The 26,362-nt window shown below is 42.5% G+C and overlaps 1 protein-coding gene across 2 annotated transcripts in view; it reads right to left on the reverse strand.

The window, feature by feature from the left end:
- The window catches only part of NTNG1 (netrin G1), a 210,248-nt gene that overhangs the window by 109,568 nt on the left and 74,318 nt on the right, over positions 1-26,362 (reverse strand). For both annotated transcript variants that reach the window (XM_035123311.2, XM_035123309.2), the window contains exon 3: positions 16,706-17,343. In XM_035123311.2, the coding sequence (XP_034979202.1) occupies positions 16,706-17,343 (638 nt within the window). The remainder of the gene's footprint in view (positions 1-16,705; positions 17,344-26,362) is intronic.

The following is a 26,362-nucleotide window of genomic DNA, read 5'->3' on the forward strand; positions in this document are numbered from 1 at the left end:
AAATGACAGTAAAATAAGAAGTGGAAACTTTATACTTTTATCTAGGTCAGCTGGTCAGATACTGCTGCAAATCTTGACACAAGGTAATATAGTCTGATAACAGGTAGTCCTGATCCTCTATTTAGTGTATGGTAGCTAATTCCTTACCATTATTCCAAGATCTCAAATTAATATTTCTGAGGAAGTTTAAAACAACAACCAAGGTAATAGGTTTATTTAATTAAAGCTACCTTCCCAATCAATACAGTGGTAATTGAGACCAGAAGTTTAATTGATTATTAATCACTCTTTGCCATTTATGATTACTGCATTATACCAAACTGAAAGCATTTTCAGGTACAGGTGATATAAGGGCTACATCTCTGTGTACAAATAAATATTAAATTCCTGTTACTCAATAGAGATTCCAATAATCTCTATACAGCTATCATTAGTGATTCTATTAAGAAGGAGAGGCTGAGAATATTAGAAACGTGTCCATTAGTAATTACCCTTACTCTGGGAAGTGTATATATTGATGATTCAATTTGAAAAGAATTACATTCCACATTCATAATAATTTTTCTTTTTAATATCACTGGTAAATAAAGCCACTCTATTCAATTAAAAGCCTTTTCCACATCCAGAACCACTGTGGCAGTTTTGGACATGGTGACATGCCATGAGGAATTCCTGAGTAGGGATGGATCTGTCAATTTTTGTTTTCTCTGTTTCTTATTTTTCCAGTCTTAAATTAAGTTTTCCACATTTCTGCAGCAATTTGCAGATTTTCTTTTTAAAAAATCCTCAAGAAATTTATTCATCATTTTAATGTGAATTCCTCCTAATAAAAATATTTTTGTACGCAGCTTTGACCAATGCACACATTTTGGCAAGCAATTTCTCATAAAGTAATGCATGTTATGCTATTTTCACTACTTTATTTTTATGCAAACTTTCAGCTAATAAATACATTTTTTTAAACATTGGTTGGTTGGGAGAAGTGCACTGCAAAATTCAGATAAGTGTGAATTTTGAAGGATGGTTGTGTTTCATTTCTCACATTGTTTCAGAAAGTGCAAATTTGATAAATTTGGCTTTAAATGTGAACTGAATTAACACCACTCCCAACAGACCCTTTCCTCAAGGCTTGGGGTTGTAGTTACTAGGGCAGGCATAGGCAAACTTGGCCCTCCAGATGTTTTGAGACTACAATTCCCATCATCCCTGACCACTGGGATGATGGGAGTTGTAGTCCCAAAACATCTGGAAGGTTGAGTTTGCCTATGCCTGTACTAAGGACAATTGATCTATAAGGGGAACTGAAACATTTAGAATAGGGGTAGGAACCTCAGGACCTTGAATAAAATATAACTCTCCAGGCTGACCCTCAGGACACTAATAAAACCACACCCTCTATCCTCAGACCATACCTCTCCCCAGACCTGTTCTGCACCCTCCTTGAGTACTTTTGCCTGGCTGGAATGTGTTCTTGAATGTAATAATGTCTGGATGAAGGCTAGATATGTGTGGGCCGTCTCAAGCATGTCGGGCGCCCGGGCGCCGTGGTGCGGAGATTGGCGCGCTGCGCTGCGTCCCTCTGCCAGCCCGGCACCCTGGCACCCCACACCACCCAGCCTACCCCTAGAGCCGGCCCTGTGTGTGTGTGTGTGTGTGTGTGTGTGTGTGTAAACCTCTGGCTTTTGCATGGCTGAAATATAGTCTACATTCCGTACAAAAGGTAAGAGTCACCTACACCCCTTTACCCAATTTTGCTTTACTACTGGCATACAGTACCCAGAAAGTTGCCCATAAGGAAATGTGGCCCTTGGGGTGGAATAAGTTCCCTATCACTGATATAGTAGCTCATATTTGGGGTTGCTCCAAACAGCATTTTCTATGTTTGCATTTCAGATTATGTTCATAAAAACAACTTCATGCAGTCCAGCATTGTTTTTTCCAACAGTAGTCAGGCAGATGCCTCTAGAAATACTGAAGCACAGCACGGATGTGATACATATCCTGTTATTCATCCAGTACCTATACTTAGAAGTGTAATGCCTATGATCACAAGGGGATCCATTTAGCTCATCCTTGAGCTTCAAAATTGTTATACTCTAATAGCTTTACTATATTGCTCTGAAGAGCATAGTGACCTACTCCGAATAGAAAACAAAAGCTTTTACATGCTTGAAACGCTTTATAATTATGGCTAGAAGCCTGTAGCCAAAGAATTGTCTAATTAATTCCAGTCAATATGCAAAATTAAAGATGAATGGTCTAAACAATGTGTCCTTTGTATTTATTGTGCACGGTGTATTTTGTATTTTGGGTGTTCCTGTCTGGGAACACTGAAATATTGTAAGAACCGGCTAAGGCAGAACAATGGCATGTCCAAGATCACCTAATGAGTCCATTGCCCAAATGGCATTAGTGGATGAAGCATATTTCACCAGCTAAGGCTGATGAGCTAGCTGTGTCCTCTCCCGGTCAAAGGACAGCTTGACCTCTGTTACCCAAGCTCTGGTAATACTCATCTTAAAATACTAAAATACATTGTCCATGGGGCTGCTTTTGAAGGTGTCTCAGAAACTTCAGTTGGTCTACAGTACTGCTGCCTGGCAACCGACTGGGACTGTGATTCCCACCCTCCAAAAAAGTGTTGTTTTTTCAGGGCTGCAATCTTGTGCAGTGCCCCAAAATGTGTGTTTTGGGGAGCTGTGCCCCCCAAAAGCATTTTTTGGGGAGGGGGAGCTGCAGCACAAAATTGTGTGAGGTCGCAGCAATCAAAATGGCCATGCTCTTGCAATGAAATAAGGCGGAGACGGCACCTGGGAAGATGGCGTCCTGGATTTTGGTTTCAAGGTGTTGGAGAGTATATGCTGGAGTTATCTTGCAGGGGCCCCTTGATGGTATTGCATTCAAGTTCTGGTTTCATTTCTGTAGGTGTAAACATCAGTGTGTTTTGCCTATTGTATATAATGCAGTCTGGTGATGAAATATGGCAATGAATCTAATTACAAATTAATGTTAGGTTTAGAGGCATTTCACTTACTTATTTTTAAATAAAAGAATGGTGAGGAAGCACACAGAAAAATCACCTATTGCAAGAATATTAGGAAAGATTTTCTGGGTAGGAGGACATTTTTTTCTGAAATGTTGCTGAAGACAAAGTGCGTGGGGAATTGGGAGTGAGTTGTTTCTCAGCAGTGGAGGTGGGATAAGTGTCTGATATTTTAAAGAGAAAGGTTCTGGGGCTTTAAGGCAGAGGTCAAAAGTCAAAGTGTCTGGATGGAGGATGGCTTCAGTTGCTGAAGGGTGAGGGAGAACAATCTGTACATGCTTAGAAAGGACTAGGATCTTCTCAGTTGTGGCTTCCTAACTGCAGAGTAGGCTCTCCAGCAAGGTTTGTCTGGTGCCTTCATTGACATCTTTTTGGTTTCCAGCCTTTTGATAAGACTGGGGTGATATTGCTTGTTATTAGTAAGACCTTTTGGTAACAAGCAACTAGCAAGTCTCATAAACAAACAAACAAACAAATTCTGCTTAAAAACTATCTAAAGTGGAACAGCTAATCTAGGGCTTCTCAGTCTCTGTTCTTCCTCAGTATTTCTTATCTGTAAAATGAGACCATTTTTTTCAACTATCATATATGCAATATAGTCTATGTATGCATTCTACAGGCATTTCATGCAACTTCTAGTCTATGGATAGTTTCGTTCTTTTTATTTTCAGGAGCAATTTAAGAGCATATTCATTTGTCTGGCTACTCACAAGTAAGCCCTGAATGAGTTCAAGTGAAGTTACCCCACAATATTGCATTGTGGTACATTTAAGTCTAGATTCTATGGACCCTACCATTGTCCAAACACATCACTGGATGGTTGGACTCTTGTCCTTTGCACTCATGCACGGGCTTGTCTCTGTTTCATTTGTGGGGTGCTGAAGGGTATGGTTAAAAGACAGGTGGTTAATCAGCTAGAAACTCAATTCAGTTGATGGCTCTACTTACAATGGAGTAAAACCCAAATCCAAACTTTCTCAGGTTGCAACCTTTCATGCTTGCATGGAACAGCTGCTAAAATGACAATACTATTTGAACCTTTTGAAATTCAAATTAGGTTACAATGCATAAACAACCTGCTTGACCACAGGCAGTAACCCAAGGAAACTCTTACTCAAATGCTGCTAAACTCGGCTAATGCATGTTGAACTGATTTCATTTATTTTCATTCATGATGTTTCCTTTAAAAGCTTTTGAAGTGTTTAGAAAAGACGAGCACTCCTTTTCTTTAATGACATAATGCAGCAGCTATAAAAATATTTTCTACCAGCACAGGGGAATTGTGAATAAACTGACAAGATCATAAGTACATAAGCTCCCCTCACCCATTCTCTTAATGAAGTTTGGAATTTAATTGGAAGAATTGTCAGATGCAGTCACTCCAAACAGTGGCAAAGTTCCCAAAGGAATGTGATAAGCTCATGCAACTATTTTTGTAAAAAAGAAACCTCAGGTGCTGTAAATAAATGTTTCAAACCACAATGATTTTCTAATCTCCCCTTAACAGTACGAAGTAGACGTTATTAGGAGACTTTAGCACTGCACTATAAGTCTAGCTAAATACTTTTGATAAACATGAAATTAGACCAGCTCTTTATCATAGAATCATAGAATTGCAGAGTTGGAAGGGACCCTAAGGGTCATCTAGTCCAACTACTGCAATGCCTTATTAACATTATGTTGCTGCTTATTAACATTATGTTGTTACGAGAATCACCAGCACTATTAATAGTAGTGGTATTCACACATTGTAGGGAGTGGTGCAAGATCGTGACTCTTTCCCCCTAAAGGCTATGCAATTGGCAGCAATGTGAAGTGTGTCTGCATCGATATGCACATAAGACCTTCAAACTGGTGTAGAACGCCTTGCTGGCAGGGAGCACTACCAAAACTTACACCAGCGTAGAGAACATATGGCTACTGGCTGCTGATCTCCCCCCTCCTGGGGTCCTGTGAACCTTTTTAATAATACTTAATAATGTACAATCAAATGGCATTTCAATGGGCACGCCCATATTGTTCAAGGGCATGTTGGTCCCTCTCTATAATACATCCCAGGGCAGTGTGCTATCATCTGTTATTCTCTTCCTAAGGTATTATTATTATTATTATTATTATTATTATTTCTTACTATATAATAAAAATGCAAGTGTGTTGTCACACTGAAGTTTGCTTTGTGGCAGGCAGGTGCTGCTGCAAGCTACACTGCGATGAGAGGCAGTGGATGGATAGCCCAGGCAAGTTGCAGAGGGTTTGACAGGACAGGTTGCAGCAACCCTCTCCCCATCTCCACTACCTCTTACACCTGCCAGCATTGGGCTCCTGCTCCTGGAATCCAGATCTGCACACTGGCCAGTGCCACTGTCCGCCTTCCTTCTCTCAGAAGCTGCTACCACCAACACCACTGATTAGCATAAAGAGCAGGAAGAGAAAGGCACCTGGAAATAGTGGCCTGTCAGCCTCAGGGTCTCCAGTGGAGCTGGCATGACATGGGATGGTAAAGGGAAGGCACCCAGAACTGGATCTGCAGTGGCAGCAGCATCAAGTGGAAAGGGGAAGGCCGAACCCCCACAGGGAACAAATGAACCACTTGTGCTTCTTGTTCCTCTGCACTGCATAATATTCAAACCCAATTATCAGGCAATGTTGTTTCTATCATTATATCATTTTGCTATGCAGTTAACTTGGGAGAATTCAGGTATTTAAGGATCAGATGATGAAACTTCGATTGCTGTGGATGACTTCTGCTCCTCTGAGCTCAGAAAGGATTGCCAAGATAAAATCCAGGGACCATTTGCTCAGATCTTCAATACAAGAACTAGTGCTTTATTCTAAAGCACTATATATTCTAAAATATATTTGAGTCCCTTTGCAATACATACCATTAAGTCTTTCATTTTATTTTTATGCTCTTCCCTCTGCTGGAATCTTCCGTATTTGAGCCCCAGGGCTTTGCGACTATGTCCCAGCAATAACAGCAGCTCTGTTTTTGTCCCTCACATTTAAATTTAATCCACCTCAGAATCTGAATTAGTTACCCCCAAGGGGAGGGGCTCATAGTTTACCATTCTCTTCCCGCCCCCTTCACTCAGCATGCCTACAATTTTACTGTGACTAAATGCTCACCATTCAGTAATCTGCCTGAAAATGTCAGTAGCTACTTATTTTCTCATTCTGTAGCTTAGGATATGGTTAAGGAAATTATGGAGCATTTTCAGGAATACCTCTGCAAACCTTTTTAGAACTAAAATATCCACCCAATGAAGTTAAACAACAGATCAACAGAGCCAGACTGATACCCAGAGAGAACTTGCTGCAAGACAGACCCAAAAAAGAAAATAACAGAACACCACTAGTAATCACATACAGCTCCCAAGTTAAAACAGTTCAACACATCATCAGAGGTCTACGACCTCTCCTAGACAATGACAGTTCTCTTTCTCAAGCTCTGGGAGGAAGACCTTTCATTGCCTACAGACAGCCACCCAATCTTAAACAACTCATCACCCACAATAATACAACCACCAGACTTAACATGGACACTGGTACCAGAGCCTGCAATAAACCCGGATGCCACCTTTGCTGCCACACACTCCCAGACAACACAATTACTGGCCCCAACAACATCAAACATACCATCTCAGGACTATTTAATTGCTCATCTTCTAACATTGTGTATGCCTTCAAATGCCAACAGTGCCCTTCAGCTCTCTATATTGGACAAACAGGCCGAACCCTACGCCAAAGGATAAATGGACATAAATCTGACATCAGGAATCACAAGACAGAGAAACCAGTAGGAGAACACTTCAATCTCCCAGGACATTCTGTACAAGATCTCAAAGTAGCTGTTTTATTACAAAAGAATTTCAGAAATAGACTGGAAAGAGAAGTTGCTGAATTGCAACTTACAGTATTACCAAACTTAAACAGAGCTTAGGGCTTGCCGATCAGAAGGTCGGCGGTTTGAATCCCCACGACGGGGTGAGCTCCCGTTGCTTGGTCCCTGCTCCTGCCAACCTAGCAGTTCGAAAGCACATCAAAGTGCAAGTAGATAAATAGGTCCCACTCCAGCGGGAAGGTAAACGGTGTTTCTGTGCGCTGCTGTGGTTCGCCAGAAGTGGCTTAGTCATGCTGGCCACATGACCCAGAAGCTGTACACCGGCTCCCTCGGCCAGTAAAGCGAGAGGAGCATTGCAACCCCAGAGTCATCCGTGACTGGACCTAACGGTCAGGGGTCCCTTTACCTTTACTAAACTTAAAACCATGGAGAGATCTGGTCTGAATAGAGACATTGGATTCTTATCTCATTATACATTTTTAGCCATCTCACCCCTTGCTTTTTCCTGTAAGACCAATTGCAGTCATTAACAGACCAATCACCCATTCCCACCACTCTTCTGAGTAATATCCCTCCCCACCCTCTCACTATATAGAAGGGTTGGTGACTTCTGTTTCAGTGTATCTGAAGAAGTTTGCATGCACACGAAAGCTCATACTAATGACAACCTTAGCTGGTCTCTAAGGTGGTACTGGAAGGAATTTTTTTATTTTGTTTTTACTCCTGAGTAGAAATGCATAGAATTGCACTTTTTGCCTAGATCCAACTCCATGTTTTTAGGGGGGAAACCAACATAGCAATAGAATGTGCACATTCAGGCACAATGGCAAAATGCACAGACTGAATCTTTGCCAAGTCCTCTCAACTGTACTTTGGTTCAGAAATCTTGTGAAAGAAAATTAATGCAGCTTATAGATGCATTTCAAATCGAGATGGGAAATTGTAAGATAGTTTGAAGAGGCATAAACATGAAAGTGCTCACATGAGGCTGTTGTTTAGTCGTTTAGTCATGTCTGACTCTTCGTGACCCCATGGAACAGAGCAAGCCAGGTACTCCTGTCTTCCACTGCTTCCCACAGTTTGGTCAAACTCATGTTGGTGGCTTCGAGAACACTGTCCAACCATCTCGTCCTCTGTCGTCCCCTTCTCCTTGTGCCCTCCATCTTTCCAAACATCAGGGTCTTTTCCAGGGAGTCTTCTCTTCTCATGAGGTGGCCAAAGTATTGCAGCCTCAGCTTCAGGATCTGTCCTTCCAGGTGCACAAATGAGTGCACAGAAACAGCCACTCATGTACATATAAATGCCATAGCATGGGTACAGCCTAAACCTGAACCCAGATAAACTATGCTCAGAGCTGACTTTAGTTTAGGAAAACGAGTCAATGTGAAACCTTTGGCTTGTTTCTGCATCCTGGCTTGTTTCCCTTAATAGCCACAGATAAGATGAGCCACTTAAATGAAATAATACAGTGTGATTCATCGAAAACATAAGTGAAAGTTTCTGAGCTCTTCTGAATGGCCACAGAGGGGAGGGGGAAGACATGAGCACAAAGCTCCTGTTCATAACACAAAATGATAGTTTAGCATTACATCTGAACCAGATGGTTATGTTTTCAGTCACAATAGTAACTTGTGGGGGCACTTGGATGTCTTCTGATGGAGCCCTTAGCTAGAATTTTCCACATGCTGCCTTACAATCAAATTTCTGGAGCAAACTTTTCCATTAATCAGAGTCATTCAGGGGCTGTAAAATTGCCTTTTCATCAAACAGTTCAATAGGAAAAGCTTTCTTGCAGTTTATTCACATTGTCTAGCTTTTAAAATTCTCTCTACAGTCGGCAGTGGACAGAGTGAAAGAAGCCCTTTCCTGTCTTCCTTCCATTTCTATTCTCACTCAGCCAGACTTTATTTATGCATTAGTGGACCTTTTTCAGCCATTAGGACCATCTTGCTCCAGAAGTTAATTAACACAAGTGCCATAATTTAGTACACTTAATACTACTTGATGCCCTTTAATGTACCTTCCATTAGTGATATTATTGTAGTATTACTCTGTAAATTAAAATGAGATCAAGATGAAGAGAGACTCACTTTAATTAAGGTACTGGCACACTGAACTCGCCTGTTATCCACCCGAGAAAATCGCCTTGATTTAGTGAAGCAGGCCGTCCATAAGTCAGAATTAGTTTATGTGGATTATTAGGTTTCCTGAATAATAGCAGCACAATAGGGTTGCTGAAATTGCTAACAGCCACATTTTGTCTTTTTTGTTTTGTTTTGTTTTACTCATTTTCTTAATAAACACACAATGAAAGGTAGCAAATGGAAGTTGAATAAACAACTTGTAATGGAAGAACTGAAGTGTTTATCATGAGAACACAGGGTTTCATCCTCGATGCAATATGCATTAGACTCATTTCACAGCAAAATGCAGCTGGATAAGAAAACAACTTATATATAAAATGGGTAGGTTTCCCAGCTTTAATGCACCAGAAAAGATTTTGTGTAACCGCTCTTATACTGAATGCAGTAGCTTTCATATCAAAATCACCTCCTTTCTCCCTCCTTTCTACATCTTCAAAGGCTAGTGGAAGCAAATAGCATAATTTTCAAATTATCGGTATCTATTTTGTTCCTGAATTGTTTGATTATTATTGGGCCTCCTTCTTTGAACTGTTTTGCAAATATGGAATGCAGTTGAATTTCAAATCTACTTAAGTCAATTGATGTTTCCCCATATATAGAGTATTGAGCTCTTTCCATCTGCACATTTGGTTTTTACTCTTGGGTTTCTATTTGGCACCACAGCCACTTTTCCTTTCCACCAGGGCATTATCAGTTAGGGGTTCCTTTTAATTGAATTGGACCTCCAGCCATCTCTACATACCCAACAGTACCTTGGATAGCGACCCAGTGGCGCTGTGGTTAAACCACTGAGCCTAGGGCTTGCTGATCAGAAGGTCGGCGGTTCGAATCCCTGTGATGGGGTGAGCTCCCATTGCTTGGTCCCAGCTCCTGCCAACCTAGCAGTTCGAAAGCACGTCAAAATGCAAGTAGATAAATAGGAACCGCTACAGCGGGAAGGTAAACGGCGTTTCCATGTGCTGCTCTGGTTCGCCAGAAGCAGCTTTGTCATGCTGGCCACATGACCTGGAAGCTGTCTTCGGACAAACGCCGGCTCCCTCGGCCAATAATGTGAGATGAGCGCGCAACCCCAGAGTCGGTCACGACTGGACCTAATGGTCAGGGGTCCCTTTACCTTTACCTTTATGATTTGTTTCTTTAAACCTGCTTAAGATCCCAAATGTACAAGAAACCCATAATACATCTCACCAAGGCAAATCTTGCATTTGGACATGAATAGAGGGACATCAAAGAGTTCAATCCATCACCTTGAAATGAGATTAGCAGCAAAACTCTCCTAACTATGGTTTGTTTTGTGCAGGTACAGATCCACTTCAAATTAGTTTGTATATTCAGATGGGCTTAACCATGGTTAAAGGTAAAGGTATCCCTGACCATTAGGTCCAGTCATGACCTGGGGTTGCGGTGCTCATCTCGCGTTATTGGCCGAGGGAGCCGGCGTACAGCTTCCAGGTCATGTGGCCAGCATGACAAAGCCACTTCTGGCAAAACAGAGCAGCACACGGAAACGCTGTTTACCTTCCCGCCAGAGCGGTACCTATTTATCTACCTGCACTTTGACGTGCTTTCGAACTGCTAGGTTGGCATGGTTAGTGCAGCACTAAATGACAGTAGGAAGTTGAAGTTAAGAAAAAAAAAAGGGATTATATGTCTGTTAGGGCTCGAGTGGTCAAGCTCGTATTAAGTCACCCAAAGCAGGAACAATAGAGCTGTGATGGTTCTGGTAATTCTTTTCTTTTAAGATGCTCTGATGTGTCTACTTGTCTCATCTCCCATCCCCAAGTCAGTCAGCAGTGCCAGTGTTATCCAACAGCAGATTCTCAATGCAAAACTAACAGCCCTTTAGGAAGCTCTGCAATCAAGTGGGCAAGACCCACAGGAAAGTTCACAGTTGCCTTGCATCTCAATCCTCTTCCTATCAGCCATGGGGATACAGGGTGCCAGCTCCAGCCCTTCTGGGATGTGATCACCTCCACAGCCAGTGGCAGAGCCAGGCTCTAACAACCTGGCAGCACAGCATCCAAGCAAATCTGTGGCCAAGTTACATGTTAAATTAAATTCACGATTCATTTTCATGAATCTCTTGTTATTTTTAAACTGCAGCCACGGGGTGGGAGTCTCAGTGAAAAACCTTCCCCCAGAAGCTAATATTTGCTGTAGGAAGGAACCTGTCCTTGGCACCCTGCAGCTATCCAAAGTTGGGGAGCAATGATGGTTTCTTATGGGAATGTGGCATGGGGGAAAGGGTCAACCCACTTTCACAATCACAAAGGTCCCAATCAACTGTAATGCCTGTTATTAAAGACAAAAACACACTAATTAGATCACACATTTAAGGAAACGTGTAGTTTGACCTACTCTCTTAACACTGTGTGACCACAGAAAGTGCCTACACATACGTGCCAGGCTCCCCATTCCTGCGAGATGCCACCTCCACACACACCCCCCCCAAATGCCAGGGCAACAGAGCTGGGTCAGTGGAGATGGCTATGTTTTCCTGCTCCAGAGTTTCTGATGAAAGACTTCTGTGATAACAGGTTTTAACTTTTTGTGTTCTCCACTCCTCATTCTAAATTTTTGACCTGCACATTTTGACTCAAGTGAGGTAGCGGTTTTGTTTCTGAGGCTAATTGATTGTGTACACAAGCCCTAAAAGAACCGGAGAGGATTTATCCAGGTACGTTGTGGGTAGGAGTCAGAAGGAAACCCCCAGATCTCCAGCGTAGCATCTTCTAGCAGTCATCCAGGTGAAATATAAAGCTTGCCATCTTTCATGAGGAATGACAGAGGCATCACAGCTGGCTCTTCTTTTGAAGCGGCGAGAGCAACCAGGAGCAAAAGCCATCCTTTCGCTACTTATGGGGGGAATAGATTAAGCTCTTATCAGTGAAAGGGAGGCAAGGATCCAGATGAGTTGCAAGAGAAGAAACTCTGCAAGAGGTGCTTTATCAGCACTGGTTGAGCAAAAAATTCACATGAATTTAATCTGCTAGGATAGGATTACATAGAAGATAACCCCTTTGTAATGTGTGTGTCCGACTACTGATGGATTTAGCCAACAAGCAACACCATTAGATTAATTCTCTGAACTGTCACACTTAATTTTTAGAGCCAATTTGCTATGGGATTATTGAGAGGGTTTTTAAAAAAAATAAAAAAGATGTCTTTCAGAAGGCTTTTTATTTTAATTCCCTTGCAATAGGCTTCCTCTCTTTCATTCTCTCTTGTTTGACTCCTAATTATTATTAGGTAACAACCCTTTGCAGCAGGAGTATGGGAGTGTCTTCAAGCAATGGGAGTGGAGAGTGATTATTTCTCTTGTTTGTGTATGTATTGTTTAGTCATGTCCGACTCTTCATGACCCCATGGACCAGAGCAGGCCAGGCACTCCTGTCTTCCACTGCCTCCTGCATTTTGGTCAGATTCATGTTGTTGGGAGGGTGCCATTCAAACTTCTGTACGCCCAGGAAGAGATAAAACTGTGCTGTAATTTTTTGTGTGGCCTTGCTGAACCCTAAAACAATTCTCCTATTTGAATCAAAATATTTACCTTAAAATATCCAGTGGTTGAACCCCTTTGCCAGGAAGAGAGTGAGGAAAACATACAATATGAATGAAGGGATATTGCTCCTCCAACGGGTATAAAAGAGAGATCTCTAAATAACATTACCATTCACCGCCCAAACAATAGCTGTGCATTTAAATAACAATTACAAATCCAATGGCATTTTACCAGTGTTGTGACATTTCAAATTAATAACTGCTAATGCATGTTAGAGAAAGGGCACGAGGAAAACAAACTGTGACACCAGCTATTCCCTCCCCGCCCCAAATCTGAATTATTTCTTCTCATTAAGAACACAATTTCTTTGTGAAGCTGTGGATAGGTTCCGGCCTGACTTGCTGCCTGCCGTATGTTTTCTTTATATGCTAAGTGATAAAAAGATAAGCAGACATTTGCACTGAACTGAATTTATTTTTCTAAACCAAGACTGTGGTGTTAACAGGGCCTTTTCAGCCGGAACTCACCAGAACTCAGTTCCGGCACCTCTCAGGTGGCTCCATTGCCATTGTAAGAGAACAATGGAGATGTTCGTGGTGAGTTCAGGCACCTCTTTTTCTAGAAAAATAGCACTGTGCGTTAACATCTAAAAATCAAGCAAGCTTTTGTTACACTTGTTGTTGTTTAGTCGTTTAGTCATGTCTGACTCTTCGTGACCCCATGGACCAGAGCACGCCAGGCACTCCTGTCCATGTTACACTTAGGACAAGAAAAATCATCCAAGCTTAATCTCTGGGAAGAGCTGTGACCACAGAAGCACAGGAAGTAGCTTCTGACACTACATTGGGAGCAGCATCTTGTCTACAAGCAGGCTCTAACTGCCTGACAGGACAAACCTCCAAACCAAGCACCGGCTGAGGGCATGCAGTGTTGCATCAGTTTGGAAGGTTCTGTTGGTCACAAACTATGTCACAGAAGGAAGCAATGAGGCAGCAGTGGGGAAACTCCAACCCTTAGCCCTAATCAAACCTACTAGGCTTCTCTATTTGGGCCATGAGGCCATTTTGGCCAAGCCTTGGCCACCTGCCCTACCATTGATGGTCAAATATGATCTTACGCAAAGAGGTTTTCCAGGCACTATTGATAAGTGGATCCCTTGCCCATATCACCTCTGGCAGCTGTTCTTACACAGTACCTCTGCAATGGGTACAGAAGGCAACCTCTGGTGTACTAAGACTGCTAGATGATATTATGTGTGTGCTGGGTTTGGTATATGCACTGTTAAAAGGCTACCAACCATGCAGTAGAACTAGGCTCTTGGCACTCTGTGTTCCTTTCCTCACTGTTAGCAAAAGCACCAGTGCTTAGGAGTGGGCCATAAGATTTTGAAGTCATGTACAGTATAAAGACTGAACAGGAGTTTGGAGAATGATCATAAAATCAATTATTGATTGCTGATAACTGCACTTACTGGACACTGCCGTTGTCACGTCCAGCCAGTTTTTGGGTGGTTGTGTATATTCAGCTATCAATATACTGCATTAAGGCCTTTTTTCGAGATTAAAAATGATTGAGAATCCAGTCTATTTTTAAAATGAATGGAAAATTACAAGTGATAACAAGACTAAGCAAAGGAGACTGATGAAGATTTGCTGAATGGATATCTGCCTCTAACAACTGGGTGTATGGACATGGTTCCCAAGGTGAGAGTCAGAGTACTGGACATGAGCAGTACAGGATACGGAACCAGCACACATGAAATCCAGGAGCACTGCACAGTTTGGATGAGGTCAATCCTTCCTTCTCATGCATCTAATGAGAATACACAATGCCTTCTTCTCACCATGTTCATTATCTACACACAACTAGTTACACAGAACACTTAGTCATTTATTTCACCTTTAGGGCTTGTGAAAGTACAAAAATCAAGCAACGAATGAATGAATGAATGAATGAGAGAAACATCTCTCTCTATATATGCCTGGCTAATCTCTTTGTGGAAAGATGCTAAGGCAGCCTTTAAACCAGTGGTGTCAAACCTGTGTCCCTGCCAATGGACTTCAGCTTCCATCAGACCTGTCAGCGTGGTCAACAGGCAGGGATGATGGCAGTTGACAGTCCAACCACAACTGGAGGGCCACAGGTTCCCTATCCCTGCTTTTTAACACCGTTCCCGAGAAGCACTTTTTTGGAAGTTCATCCCACAATACAGTTTTATTATTTAAAGGCCTATACCCATGTAGATGGGGCTAAATGGGTGGATCATTATTGTGGGATCAGCACCATGGGAATGAACCAGTGTTTTCCATAGTCCTCCTGCACTATATAATGAGCACTTCATGTTAAGAACTCACTGAGATTTTTAGGAAGTTTGATCATTCTGTGCCAGTGGGGAGCGGGGAGCAGTTGAGAAATCAGAACAGTAATATTGCTTCCAAATATTTACTATTACGAGGATTAGCATGAATAGATGTCAGCTCTCTCCTTATGGTGATAAATGAAGGCTAGGTCTGAGACAAGGCAAAATGTTTTCCTAACACTGGACTGCCATTGCATGAGTTTAGTCACATTTACAGGTAATTCTGAGCAATTGCACATTAGCCATACTGTGCTACCTGAGCCCTATTCTTATGAACATTTACTTAGAAAACCACCCACACTTGGATTTGTTTGTCCCTGGCACAACAAATTTCCAGGTATTTGAGCATTTCCCCCTGATATTTTAAGCTTGAATGAAAATGAAGTTCTATAGCAGCAAAAAGAGAGTACCAAAAGTTAACAGATTATCAGTATGGCCAACATACTTTCCAGATGGTAAGAAGAGAAGGGGAGGGAGTCAAACTATTGCTGAACACTTGCTAAATTCTAGAAACAAAGAGAATTCACTATAAGGAAATCACATTTCCCTGGCACTGAATTCTCCATTTTGGAGATGTTGGTCAAATGTGGTTCACCATCTTTACCCACACACTTAGAAACACAGTGGTTGCTTCTATGACACTGGTAGTTGTGCTAGTGTCATGAGCCTCTGACTGGGATGACTGGCAGCAGTCCCTCTTCTGACCACTTTGTCACCTTTCATATATTCTTTCAAATCTAAAAATTCTGTATGAGCCTGAGCCATTCCAACATCCAATTAAAATGTTTAGACATCTCTTCAAACATAGCTAAAAGAAGCACTAGAGTAGCCTAACACTGGCAGAATCTGAAAGGTTCTACTCCCTCTCATGAATTAATATGCGGTCTAATCCTCCAGGGAATTCCCCTGTCCATGCCTCATTGACACAAATACACATAAACAGAGTAGGTTAGACCCTAGACTGTTCTCTCAGTGGTGGCCAAAATCTGTCACCTTGCTGCATAGTAAGTCATGTCATGCCATTCCCATCAAGGGGAACGTTGTCATTGGGAAACCATTTAAACTTTTCTATTCCTCACTTTCACTGGAGACTACACGTTTCTCTTATAAGTGCAAGAGTTCTCCCCTTCCATCTATATGGTGGGGGGAAATGGTAAACCTGTTACCTCTACAGAAAACATCTCTCTCCATCCCTTCAAATATTTGAGAAAAGCTAGATACTAGTGGCACTGGAAGGAGTGAATTCCAAGCTTGTGTCCAGGGAGCAAGAAAACAGCAAACCTGCTGTGGTCACCTCATAAACGGAAAGGTGTTAACCAACTTAAAGAGAAAATCCAGTTGTAAACCAAGCAACTGGTGCTTGCCAAGCGAAATTTCTGCAGAAACCCAAATCAAAACGCAAGTCTTCAGAATTATAGTGTGCTGGCTGGTCTAACCCAGGGATGAGAAATCTGTGGCTGTTCAGATATTATTTGTTCCCAGCTCCCATCATCCATGACCATTGACCATGCTAGCTGGGGCTGATGGGAGCTGAGAGTCCAACAACATGGTGGCGGGTGGGGTGGGGGCACAGGCTCCCTATCTGAAGTTGAAACCTAGCCTTACAAATTACAAATTAATCAACCTAGCCTTACAAATTACAAATTAATCAAGTTGCAACCATGTAGATGTGCAAAGAATTTTCACAACACGGCTAACAATTCAAACTCCAGTGGAAATTGCTATCGTCTTTAGAAAGGGGAGGAAAGATGGAAGCTTGCCATCACGCACAGTGTTTAGAAAGCAAACGAAAATGCATTTGTTTATTTTGCCTTACCTTCCAATTACTTTTATGTCTGAGATTGCATAAAAGTAGCGTGTCAAGTGCTGTGGATCCATATATATTTCCCCTGTTGCTGGCCTGAGCAGTCTTATCCTTAAGTCTGTGACCGTAAAGAAATCTCTTAGGTTCTTGGTTGTGTCGAGCTGCCCATAGAGAGAAGCCATATTATGGAGCCGAGGCCCAGCAAAAAAAGCAAATCTGTCCTTAATCTCAAAGTGGAGGATTTTACTGTTTGCCATGTACCCCATAGAATATTCTTCTGTGCAAATGATTTCTAGGACTGTTTGTTGGGACAAATCCCTCACTGATTTTGGTTCCATGTTGAAAGCATTTAAACAATCTGTAGCATAATACTGATACGGCTGCCACGTCCGACCATAGTCGAGGGACTTCTCCAGGATCATTAGGTCTGGGCGGCCAGATTCGAAGGTGATGACTATGTTGTCCGTTAGCTCGATGGTTTTGTTCCAGTACAGGGTGATGTTCACAAGGAGAGGCTCAGGGTAACCCTTCCAAGTGGTAGACTGCCAATAGGTGGAGGGATACCTTCCTTCAGCATCAAACATCAGTTCAGGCGGATGCGCCAGTTCATCAATGGCTGCATCACACTCATTGCACATGTAGGGATTTCCCTGGAAAGAAGGGGGAAAAACAAATGTAAGAAGGATGGTCGCTTGGATGAAATGATTTTGAGAGTGTAGTCAGTTTCACAGGTTACAGCTATTGGTTTAATTCAACTTCCAAATAATTGGCAAAAGGTTGCATGCCAGAGGCATGGGAGGTTTAGATCTTTGGAGAGTCTCTTCACTATAAAACGAAATAACCGTTAATCATTATTTAACCCACCCAAGAAAAACTACACACAGTATCTATGACTTGCTGCAACTGCAGGGACCCTGGTTTTCATTAGAGCAGGAGCGGGAGGGTGTGCACTTAACACAGTCTCTGATGCCCACCATTTTCTCGGTGTAAAGTTCTTCTCCACAGCAGTGGGTGGGTTGGGAAACAGTATGGGGGAGTGGATTGGGAAAATGGCTTTGGAGGAAACGACTAACATCACTGCAGCAAATCTGGGGGCTCCTGCAGTTGCTTTTTAGTAAGAAATCAAACAGTTGGGGGAGATTAGCTCACAGATCTCCCACATCTTAGTCTGGCCCTCAGTGTATCAGAAACCACGTGGGTGTTCAGGAGCTTACATTCTTTGCGTACAGTGATACCCCGGGTTACAAACACTTCGGGTTACAAACTCCGCTAACCAGGAAGTTGTTACCTCGGGTTGCAAACTTTGTCCCAGGATGAGAGCGGAAATTGTGCGGTGGCAGTGGGAGGCCCCATTAGTGAAGCCGCACCTCAGGTTAAGAACGGTTTCGGGTTAAGAATGGACCTCCGGAATGAATTAAGTTCGTAACCTGAGGTACCACTGTATTATAGATGTTTATTGACATAAACAACCAACTGATGCCTGCTCAGTGTTATATATGCAGGTGCTGGATATGTTAACTGGCTAATAGAACTAATCAGTGACTATACATCGATGACTGGAGTGGCAAACATGTGCCATCTGTTCCAGTATGATGGATTTTAAATGTAAAAGCACCCGAGAAATATAAGAAGCTGTCTTTACTGATTCATTATACTGACTGGCAGCAGTTCTCCAGGGTTTCAGACCAGGGTCTTTCTCAACCTTACCTGGAGATGTCAGGGATTGAAACACAGATGTTTGGTACGAAAACAAAATTCTCAGCCACAAATGACGCTCTTTTGAATTCCTGAAGTAGTGACCCAACCAATGTACGCCCAATAATGTAATTGTGCTTAAAAACTCGAAGTCCCTTTTTGCAACACATCAATGGCTAGAGCTATTGCATTTGCAGATTGTCTTTTTTCAACTGCCTTTCTGTTAAGGAGTGGATTTACAAAATCTGAACAAGAATAGTCCTGCTTTGTCTTTTTCTTAAATAAAGCTTTCCTCCACAGTTATGTGGTTAGCAAATTTTAGTGTTAGCCTTACGGAACAAAATTGTTTATTTACCCTGGATGAGTTGTTGGTAATCAACTCAAACACCCCCCCCCCAAAAAAAAGAACAACGAACAAGTGCCTAGCAGCTCAACAACCCTTGATTCTTTTTAGAAATATGCTCAGTAGTGAAGCTAGGAATGCATCTTTCTTCTTTTAATCACAAGCGCACTGCCCAAGAAGAGCAGTGCAAAGCAATGGTCCCTTCTAGGGCAAATGCATCCAGATAAGCCATACAGACTGTGCGCATTCCTCTGTAAAACAATACCCACTGTGGCATTTTGGATTCCTTTTGTCCCTTGGCCTCAAATATGTCATGCTTAACTGTGTGCCTGTTTGGTGATGTCTTCCTTTAAAGACCTTTACACTGCACAGCACAAATCATTTTGTTGTGCCGCAGACTACAAGCTCAGGGGCTTGATCCGGACATCTGCTACCTTATTACTTACAATCTAGCAGAGTACTTCATGTAAGACTTATTTCTCTCTCCCTCTCCTTCTCTCTCTCCCTCCTGCCCTCCAGTAGATGCTGGCTCCAATTTATCAGGACAAGATAATCCAGCACCACTTGATTAGGGAGGTGGGCGATGACATCAACTCTGTAACTGGACTGCTCCTGAGGTGGTGGCTGGAGATATGAACTGCACGTTTATATATAACCTTGCCAATAAGCGGGCAGCTTTTACTGCCGCTTTCCCGCCGTGGCAAGGTGAAAGTGAATTATTCTCCTCTTGACCTTTCGATGCATTAACTCGAGAGCTGCCACCTTTGCCTTTTGCTCCAAAAGGCTATCTTGTTTGGAAGCTGGGGTGGCTCGAAAAATGCTACTCCAAGAGCATCACAATGGGCTAAATCGTGTCTCTTAAATCATCTGTATATCAGTTCAGCTTCTGGCAGCTCAAATCTATGATAAGTGCTGTTGCAGCTAAATACTGACCCTATTAGAGGCAAGGAGAGCACAGAGACTGCTCTGCTTACCATGGTCTTACTGCTATAGAGAGGGGGTGAGATGACTTTGTGCCATCATATGGGCAAGTTTTTATTGGCCCATAAGATCCACTGGCTGTTGCAAAATCAAGCATAAGCAGGACTGCACACATATCTACCTGCCCTGGACAAACCTGTTACCTGGGCCGTTAAAAGCAAGGCATGAAAATAGTTGAAGAAGACGATGGTGAAAAAGCTTATCCTTTGGAATCAGTTGGAAGGGGAAAACAGCCTGGCAAATAAGACCATAGAGGTTACTAGCCCAGAAGCATTTTTGCCAGTCCTTCTGTACTCACACTGAGAGCTGGGGGGGGGGGGATGACAACGACCAATTAACAACGGCTTCCTTGCCTGCAAAATAGTGGGTTGCCTCTTGTGCACTGCCAGAAAAGAGGACAAAGGAGGTCGTCTGCTTTGTATAAAATTTGCATGTGCTAATAATATATATAGATGCAAATTAAGAAATACTTATTACAATTTAAAAAGAAGTACAGGATATACCAGCATTGTGGAGAAGACTTGTTTGCTGGCAGTTTACTATCCAGGTACTGATAACTGTTGATGAGCAACTTCAATGACCTTGATGTTTTCTGTTCTTAGTGTTGAAACAGGACCACCCTAGAGGATTCCTTCAAATAGAAAGGTCTGTCCTTTGATAGCCCTTCAAACATGACAACCTACTGCAGAATGGGAGGGGAGGAGAAGGTCCCAAGTCCTGCAGGCAGGAAGGCCCCAAGGCCAGTTTCCTGCACATGTGCTATAGGAATCTTGCATAGGAGTCTGATCCTTTACCTGGTCCTTTACAAGTGCTGATCCTTTACAAGTGCTGCTCCTAGGATTTCCCACCTGCAAAATATGAGCTTGACTTGCTTACAGAGTTTATTACCCTGCATTACTAATCAGAACAGGGTTTACTTATGCAGGTGTTTAAGGGTGTTTGAGTCCAACAAATAAAATTTGAATGCTGTATGGTAGTTCTTGATAATAATTTAATGACTTTGCATTTTTGGACTGAGACATGGAAAGAACTAAGTATACATTTTAAAAGGAGCATTGACAGATTTCTTCCAGGACTTGTCCTAAAGTCTTGAGGTCAACAGGTTGTATCCAAGAAAGTCATATTCACAAGTAGATCCGTTGGAATCATTGATTGCAATGGATCTACTCTGATGACTTAGTTGGATACCACCCAACATTTCCAGAAGATGCCAAAATTTCCATAAACAACATTGTATATTTCAGAGAATTGAATATCAGTTACTGAGAGGGTTAACCACTGATCCATCTTTTTCATTGCAAGAAATTTCTATTCTAATTACTGTGAGTTCTTTTTTCATATCTAGGTAGGGGAATAATTCTCTAGATAATTAATCTTTCCCTTTTCCACCCTGTGTAATTACTATCGTATTTCTTCCTATCTCCTAACCTTAGGGCTTTGGAGCTTTTCAATCATCCCCACTGTGTGATCCCAGGCTCCAATAATGGCTTCTCCCCGGTCACCAGGTAAGCTGCAAGATTTATATTCATCTAAATTTCAAGGAAATCAACTTGTCCTGCCGTTCCCCAGAGCAGTGGTTCCCCACCTTTTCGGCATGGTGACCCTCTAATCCAAAGTTACTTGGTACATTGATTTTTGGACCTTCGGTCTTTGGCAGTTGCCGATGTCTTGCATTTTAACTGCAAGGTTGCCTATTTTATAACCATTAATTTGAAGCAAACAATAACTTAAGGCCCCCATGAATGTGGGGTTTGTTGAAATATTTATAGTACTTTCAAAGGTATTCAGGTGTGTGTGTATATATATATATATATATATATATATATATATATATATATATATATATATATATATATATATATTAAGGGAGTGCATGAACACCAATGATCTGACTGCAGGATGCTACTTCATAATGACTTCATGTTGAAATTTGCCAATGATTAGGTCCCTTTCCTCCTCTAAGCTGCAACCCTACCTCTTGACTCCACACATTTAAACAAGTCCACAACAGTCTATGTCTCTTAAATTCTATGTCTGACCATGCATGCCTTCTACTTCAAGCTTACCATGGAAGCCAGCTATGTTCTCCTGAACCTGAAGGTGAAGAGCATGCTACTGATCCCCATCCCACAAATATATCATGCTGTTGTTGCTCCAGGCTCCTGCCCTCTTTGCACACAAAAAAATCCCCCCTCTTTTCCCCCATTTGCTGATGCCAAACTGGGTGGTTTATTCCTTGTATTAAGCACAAAGGATCTTCCAGTCAACCCCTGCTCCCTTAGCTTAAAAGGGATTATGGAAGGAATTGAATCTCCTCTCCCCCCAACAAAAAAACACAAAACTCTAGACCTGTTTTCTGAATTTGGCAGGCATAATTTACTCTGTGGTTTTAAATTTCATCCACTTTGGCCAAAAGGGATACCAGTTGTAGCTTCCCCATTATAGGGAACACATAAGTTTGCATTATACAGAGCAGCTCAGAACCCAAAGTACAGAGGGAAGTGAACACAGAATGACTCAGAAACAGGTACAATTTTTTGTTGGATACGAGGAAAATTAGGGGGGACATGCCCACCCTTAGCATATGCTAATATACAGAAAAAAATTGTTAAGTAGGGGAGGGTGCTTTAAAAAATGAAATGTGTTTATCTTGCCGGCAGATGTTGGAAAACATTCAAAGAACATGTCTAAAACCATCACAACATAATCCAGCCACTTTTATTGCTTTCATTGTAATTAACTGTGGTTCTCTTTGGCTGGCTCATGCCCTTGTTTTATCATTTCCTCCCATGCATGCTCAGTAACATTGTTTTTTACACATCTTGCACATCCAATGAAATGCAGGGGAGTTAAAAAACACACACCAAATATTACAAGTGAGATTGATAGCATGCTCAGCTAGCATTGAAAAATCAGTTTAATATATTCAGTGGCTCCCCCCAAACCCAATCAAATGAAAACACTAAATGTTTTCAACTCTGTTGGGATTCATAGGTTTTGAATATATGTAAATGTGAACCTTACATAAAGAGGTCAGGATTATACAAATCACACCTTGACTTGAAATTAAGCCAGCAAACGAAAGCAGCTTCAAAGTTTGTCAACATCTGGCTTGCCTGAGTAACTATTAACTTGCATGCTAGTTTCTCAGTGGAAAAAAACCCCACCCAAAACACACAACTACTTTATCTGGAGGTCAGGGATATCAAAATGTAGAAAATCAAAGCTACTGAACAGCAAGTTACATACATTTATATTAAGCTGCTCTGACAGCTGCCTTTGGTCTCCTAAAGCACAGCCAAGAAACTCCAATTGTGGATCTGTTGCGATTCTTTATATTGAAAACTAAAGCTACTCCAACACTACACAAGGGTCCCTAGATGCTACCAGACAGCAGGTTTTTGGAAGTTGAATGGATAACCTAGATTGGATACTGCTGTGTCTCCTTAAAGCACTGCCGTTCCCTTGCAGCAAAGCAGGCAGGAGCTGCTAAAGAATATTAACTACTTGATTGGGAGGAAATTGGCTGACCTTTTAGAGTGGTCTTTGAACAGGTGAGCTGAATCCCCAGGAACCTAGCTGCTGGAAACGACCTTCCGCCTACCAAGACTAGAGTAAGATTCAGAACAAAGTTGAAAAGGCGGTCAGCAGGGCTAGATGAGTGGGCAGAGCACAGATAGAAAGGATGAGAAGGAAGGGTAGCGAGAGAGTGGCGCTCAGCTCAGGCAGAAATTGGTGTTGCCAGAAGCGGCTTAGTCATGCTGGCCACATGACCCGGAAGCTGTCTGTGGACAAACGCAGGCTCCCGCGGCCTATAGAGTGAGATGAGCACTGCAAACCCAGAGTCGTCCATGACTGGACCTAATGGTTAGGGGTACCTTTACCTTTACCTAACCCATGCCCCAAACTCAGAAATGTACTAATTGCATACCTGGACACAGATGCTCCCCATGCCCAGGGCTAAGCATTTGTGTCTGTGTGCTGCAACTGCAGAAGCACAATTACACAAGAAACACAATAATACTGTGTATCACTAGGCAGACAATTCGGTGTTGTTGTGGGCATGAGGTAGTGGCCATTTTTAGTGAAGGTAATGACAGGGTCTAAAGGCCTGGGCATAGGCTTGAGGGAATCCTTGGCATACTGCCTCCACCCCACTGCATTCTAGCAGGCTTAGCTGGTGGTAGTGGCAGCAGTGGTGGTCACAATGGGAGCTGGCATTTTAATTCCCCAGCTATTAGCAGGTGACTAACAGTCCTTGGTGCTACAACCACACCTGCCCAGTCCTTGCATTACTTGTACAATGCATTCAGGGAATGCAGGAAGCAGGCCATGGCTAGGCCTGAAACAGCAGATCTATTTTGGATGGAACCAAATGGTTTTGTGGTTCACTCTGAAATGTATGTGCCGTGTGAGAGAGAGAAAGAGAAAGAGAAGTACGAGTTGGAAATCCAGTTCTGGTGCATGCAGAGCCAGCCTCATCCAAACAACAGCTTTGTCCTTTGCCTGGATCCATTCCTCACAATCATTTCAAGTAGCAAAACATTATTGAAACTGTTGTGTAAGCAAATCACTCCAAATGAGCTTCCTGCCTAAACGGCTACTGATAAAGCAAAATCAATCAATCAGAGTGTTCTGTTTGGTTTCATTGAGCTAAATGATGTTATAGAGGTTAACAATTTGATGATTATGGAGGAGGAAAGAATGAGAGGGTGACAGTAGTCTTAGGCAGGAGAAGGCAGGCAGGAATCCCAGTGCAAACCCAATAAAGGAGATGTTCTGAACTTCAGTGGGGAGAGAACTTAAACTGATCCCGGGCATTGCTGTGGGGAAAGAATCGGGCATGTGTATCTTACTGCAAAATGTTTACTATGTTTATTTCCTGTAACAAGTCATTTTGTGCTGGCACCCACACCACTTTTAACATTATATGAGTACTGGCACCTCATTTTCTTTAACAAAAAGGTAACGGTAAAGGTAAAGGGACCCCTGACCATTAGGTCCAGTCGTGGACAACTCTGGGGTTGCGGGGCTCATCTCGCTTTATTGGCCGAGGGAGCCGGCATACAGCTTCTGGGTCATGTGGCCAGCATGACTAAGCCGCTTCTGACGAACCAGAGCAGCACACGGAAACACCGTTTACCATCCCGCCGGAGTGGTACCTATTTATCTACTTTCACGTGCTTTCGAACTGCTTGGTTGGCAGGAGCTGGGACCGAGCAACGGGAGCTTACCCCATCACGGGGATTCGAACCACTGACCTTCTGATCAGCAAGCCCTAATCTGTGGTTTAGACCACAGCGCCACCTGCATCCATGTATAATCATGACACACTGATATAGAAACACTGTCTATACAGCACATCTACACCATACATTTAAAAGCACTGCCCTGCCATACCCACAGGTATCCCAGGAAAAAAAGGAGATATCCCGTTTTCTCGTATGAGAGCATGGTGGTCATTTCTGGGTGCCATGATTTTGTGCAATTTCGCGGAGGGATGTCACCCTGAAAAAATGCTCTCCCCTGAAAAAGCATTTGGGGTGGGGCTGTGATCCCACACAGCACTTCCAAAACATGCATTTTTGGGCACCCTGTGAGCACAGCCGTGAAGAAGGTGTTTCTTTGGGGCTCCATGATCTTGCGCAGGAGCACGGGCAGAAAGACACACATTCCAGTTTGGGGACTCAATAAGTTGGAGGGCATTTCAGTCCACTTTGAGAAGCCATGGTTTCCTCTGTGTTAAATGTATATAGTGCAAATTTCACAGCACTCTGGCAATGCTCAGAACCTCTCCCCTTAAAAACAACAACAGGCAAAACTTACCTCCCCCAAAAGACAAAAAAAGCAGGCCACCTCCAACCCCCCCCCCTACAGCCCCACCTACAAAAGCAAAAACAAAACCCCTCTTCAATTAAAAATAAGTAAATTGGGAGGGTCTTCGCGGGCCCTAGTATGGTGTCTGACGGCACTGTGGTGCCTATTGGTACTATGTTGATGACTCCATCATTACGGGACTATGCATCTTCATGCCATTGAAAGCTTTACTTGCTTGGTTGCTGTAGATCAAATTACTGTTAAAGGCACAAAAGGAAAGTCATAGCCCTTGTTGCTGCAGTCAGGAGCCTGTGGCTCCACACTATGGTGCTGTAGGGTGATTTCATTCTTTGCTGTGTAGTTGAACTTAACCTCCACAGTGCATGTGTGTGTGTACATGCATGTATATGTATAGGTGCACACATGCATGCGCACGCACGCACACACACACACATTAAGCTTGAAAGCAGCTCAATTAAACTAAAAATGAAATGAAATCCTTGCAGTCTGCCAAAATGTTTGGCTATATTGCTGACTTTCCAAAGTGTGACGAGGCAAAAATAATAAAATTGTAATGCTGTGAGAGGCAATGTGATAATTAATAGCAGCCTGAATCACTCCCAGAGGTGCTGTGGGGGGGGGGAACACACTTAGAACACTGTGATGCAGAAGGGCGAAAACAAAATCCCCCCATTTTCCTTTGCTAATAGTTGGGAAATTATTTAGAGGCATTCTGTTCAATTATTTGAAAATATTTTACATACTGTTTTTTTTAAAAGGCATGTCGCCCCACCCCACCCCCATTTCGTCCAGCTGAAGTGCTGCTTCTTGGA

The sequence above is a fragment of the Zootoca vivipara genome, chromosome 7 (genome assembly GCF_963506605.1).
Source record: "Zootoca vivipara chromosome 7, rZooViv1.1, whole genome shotgun sequence".
Taxonomy (NCBI): domain Eukaryota; kingdom Metazoa; phylum Chordata; class Lepidosauria; order Squamata; family Lacertidae; genus Zootoca; species Zootoca vivipara.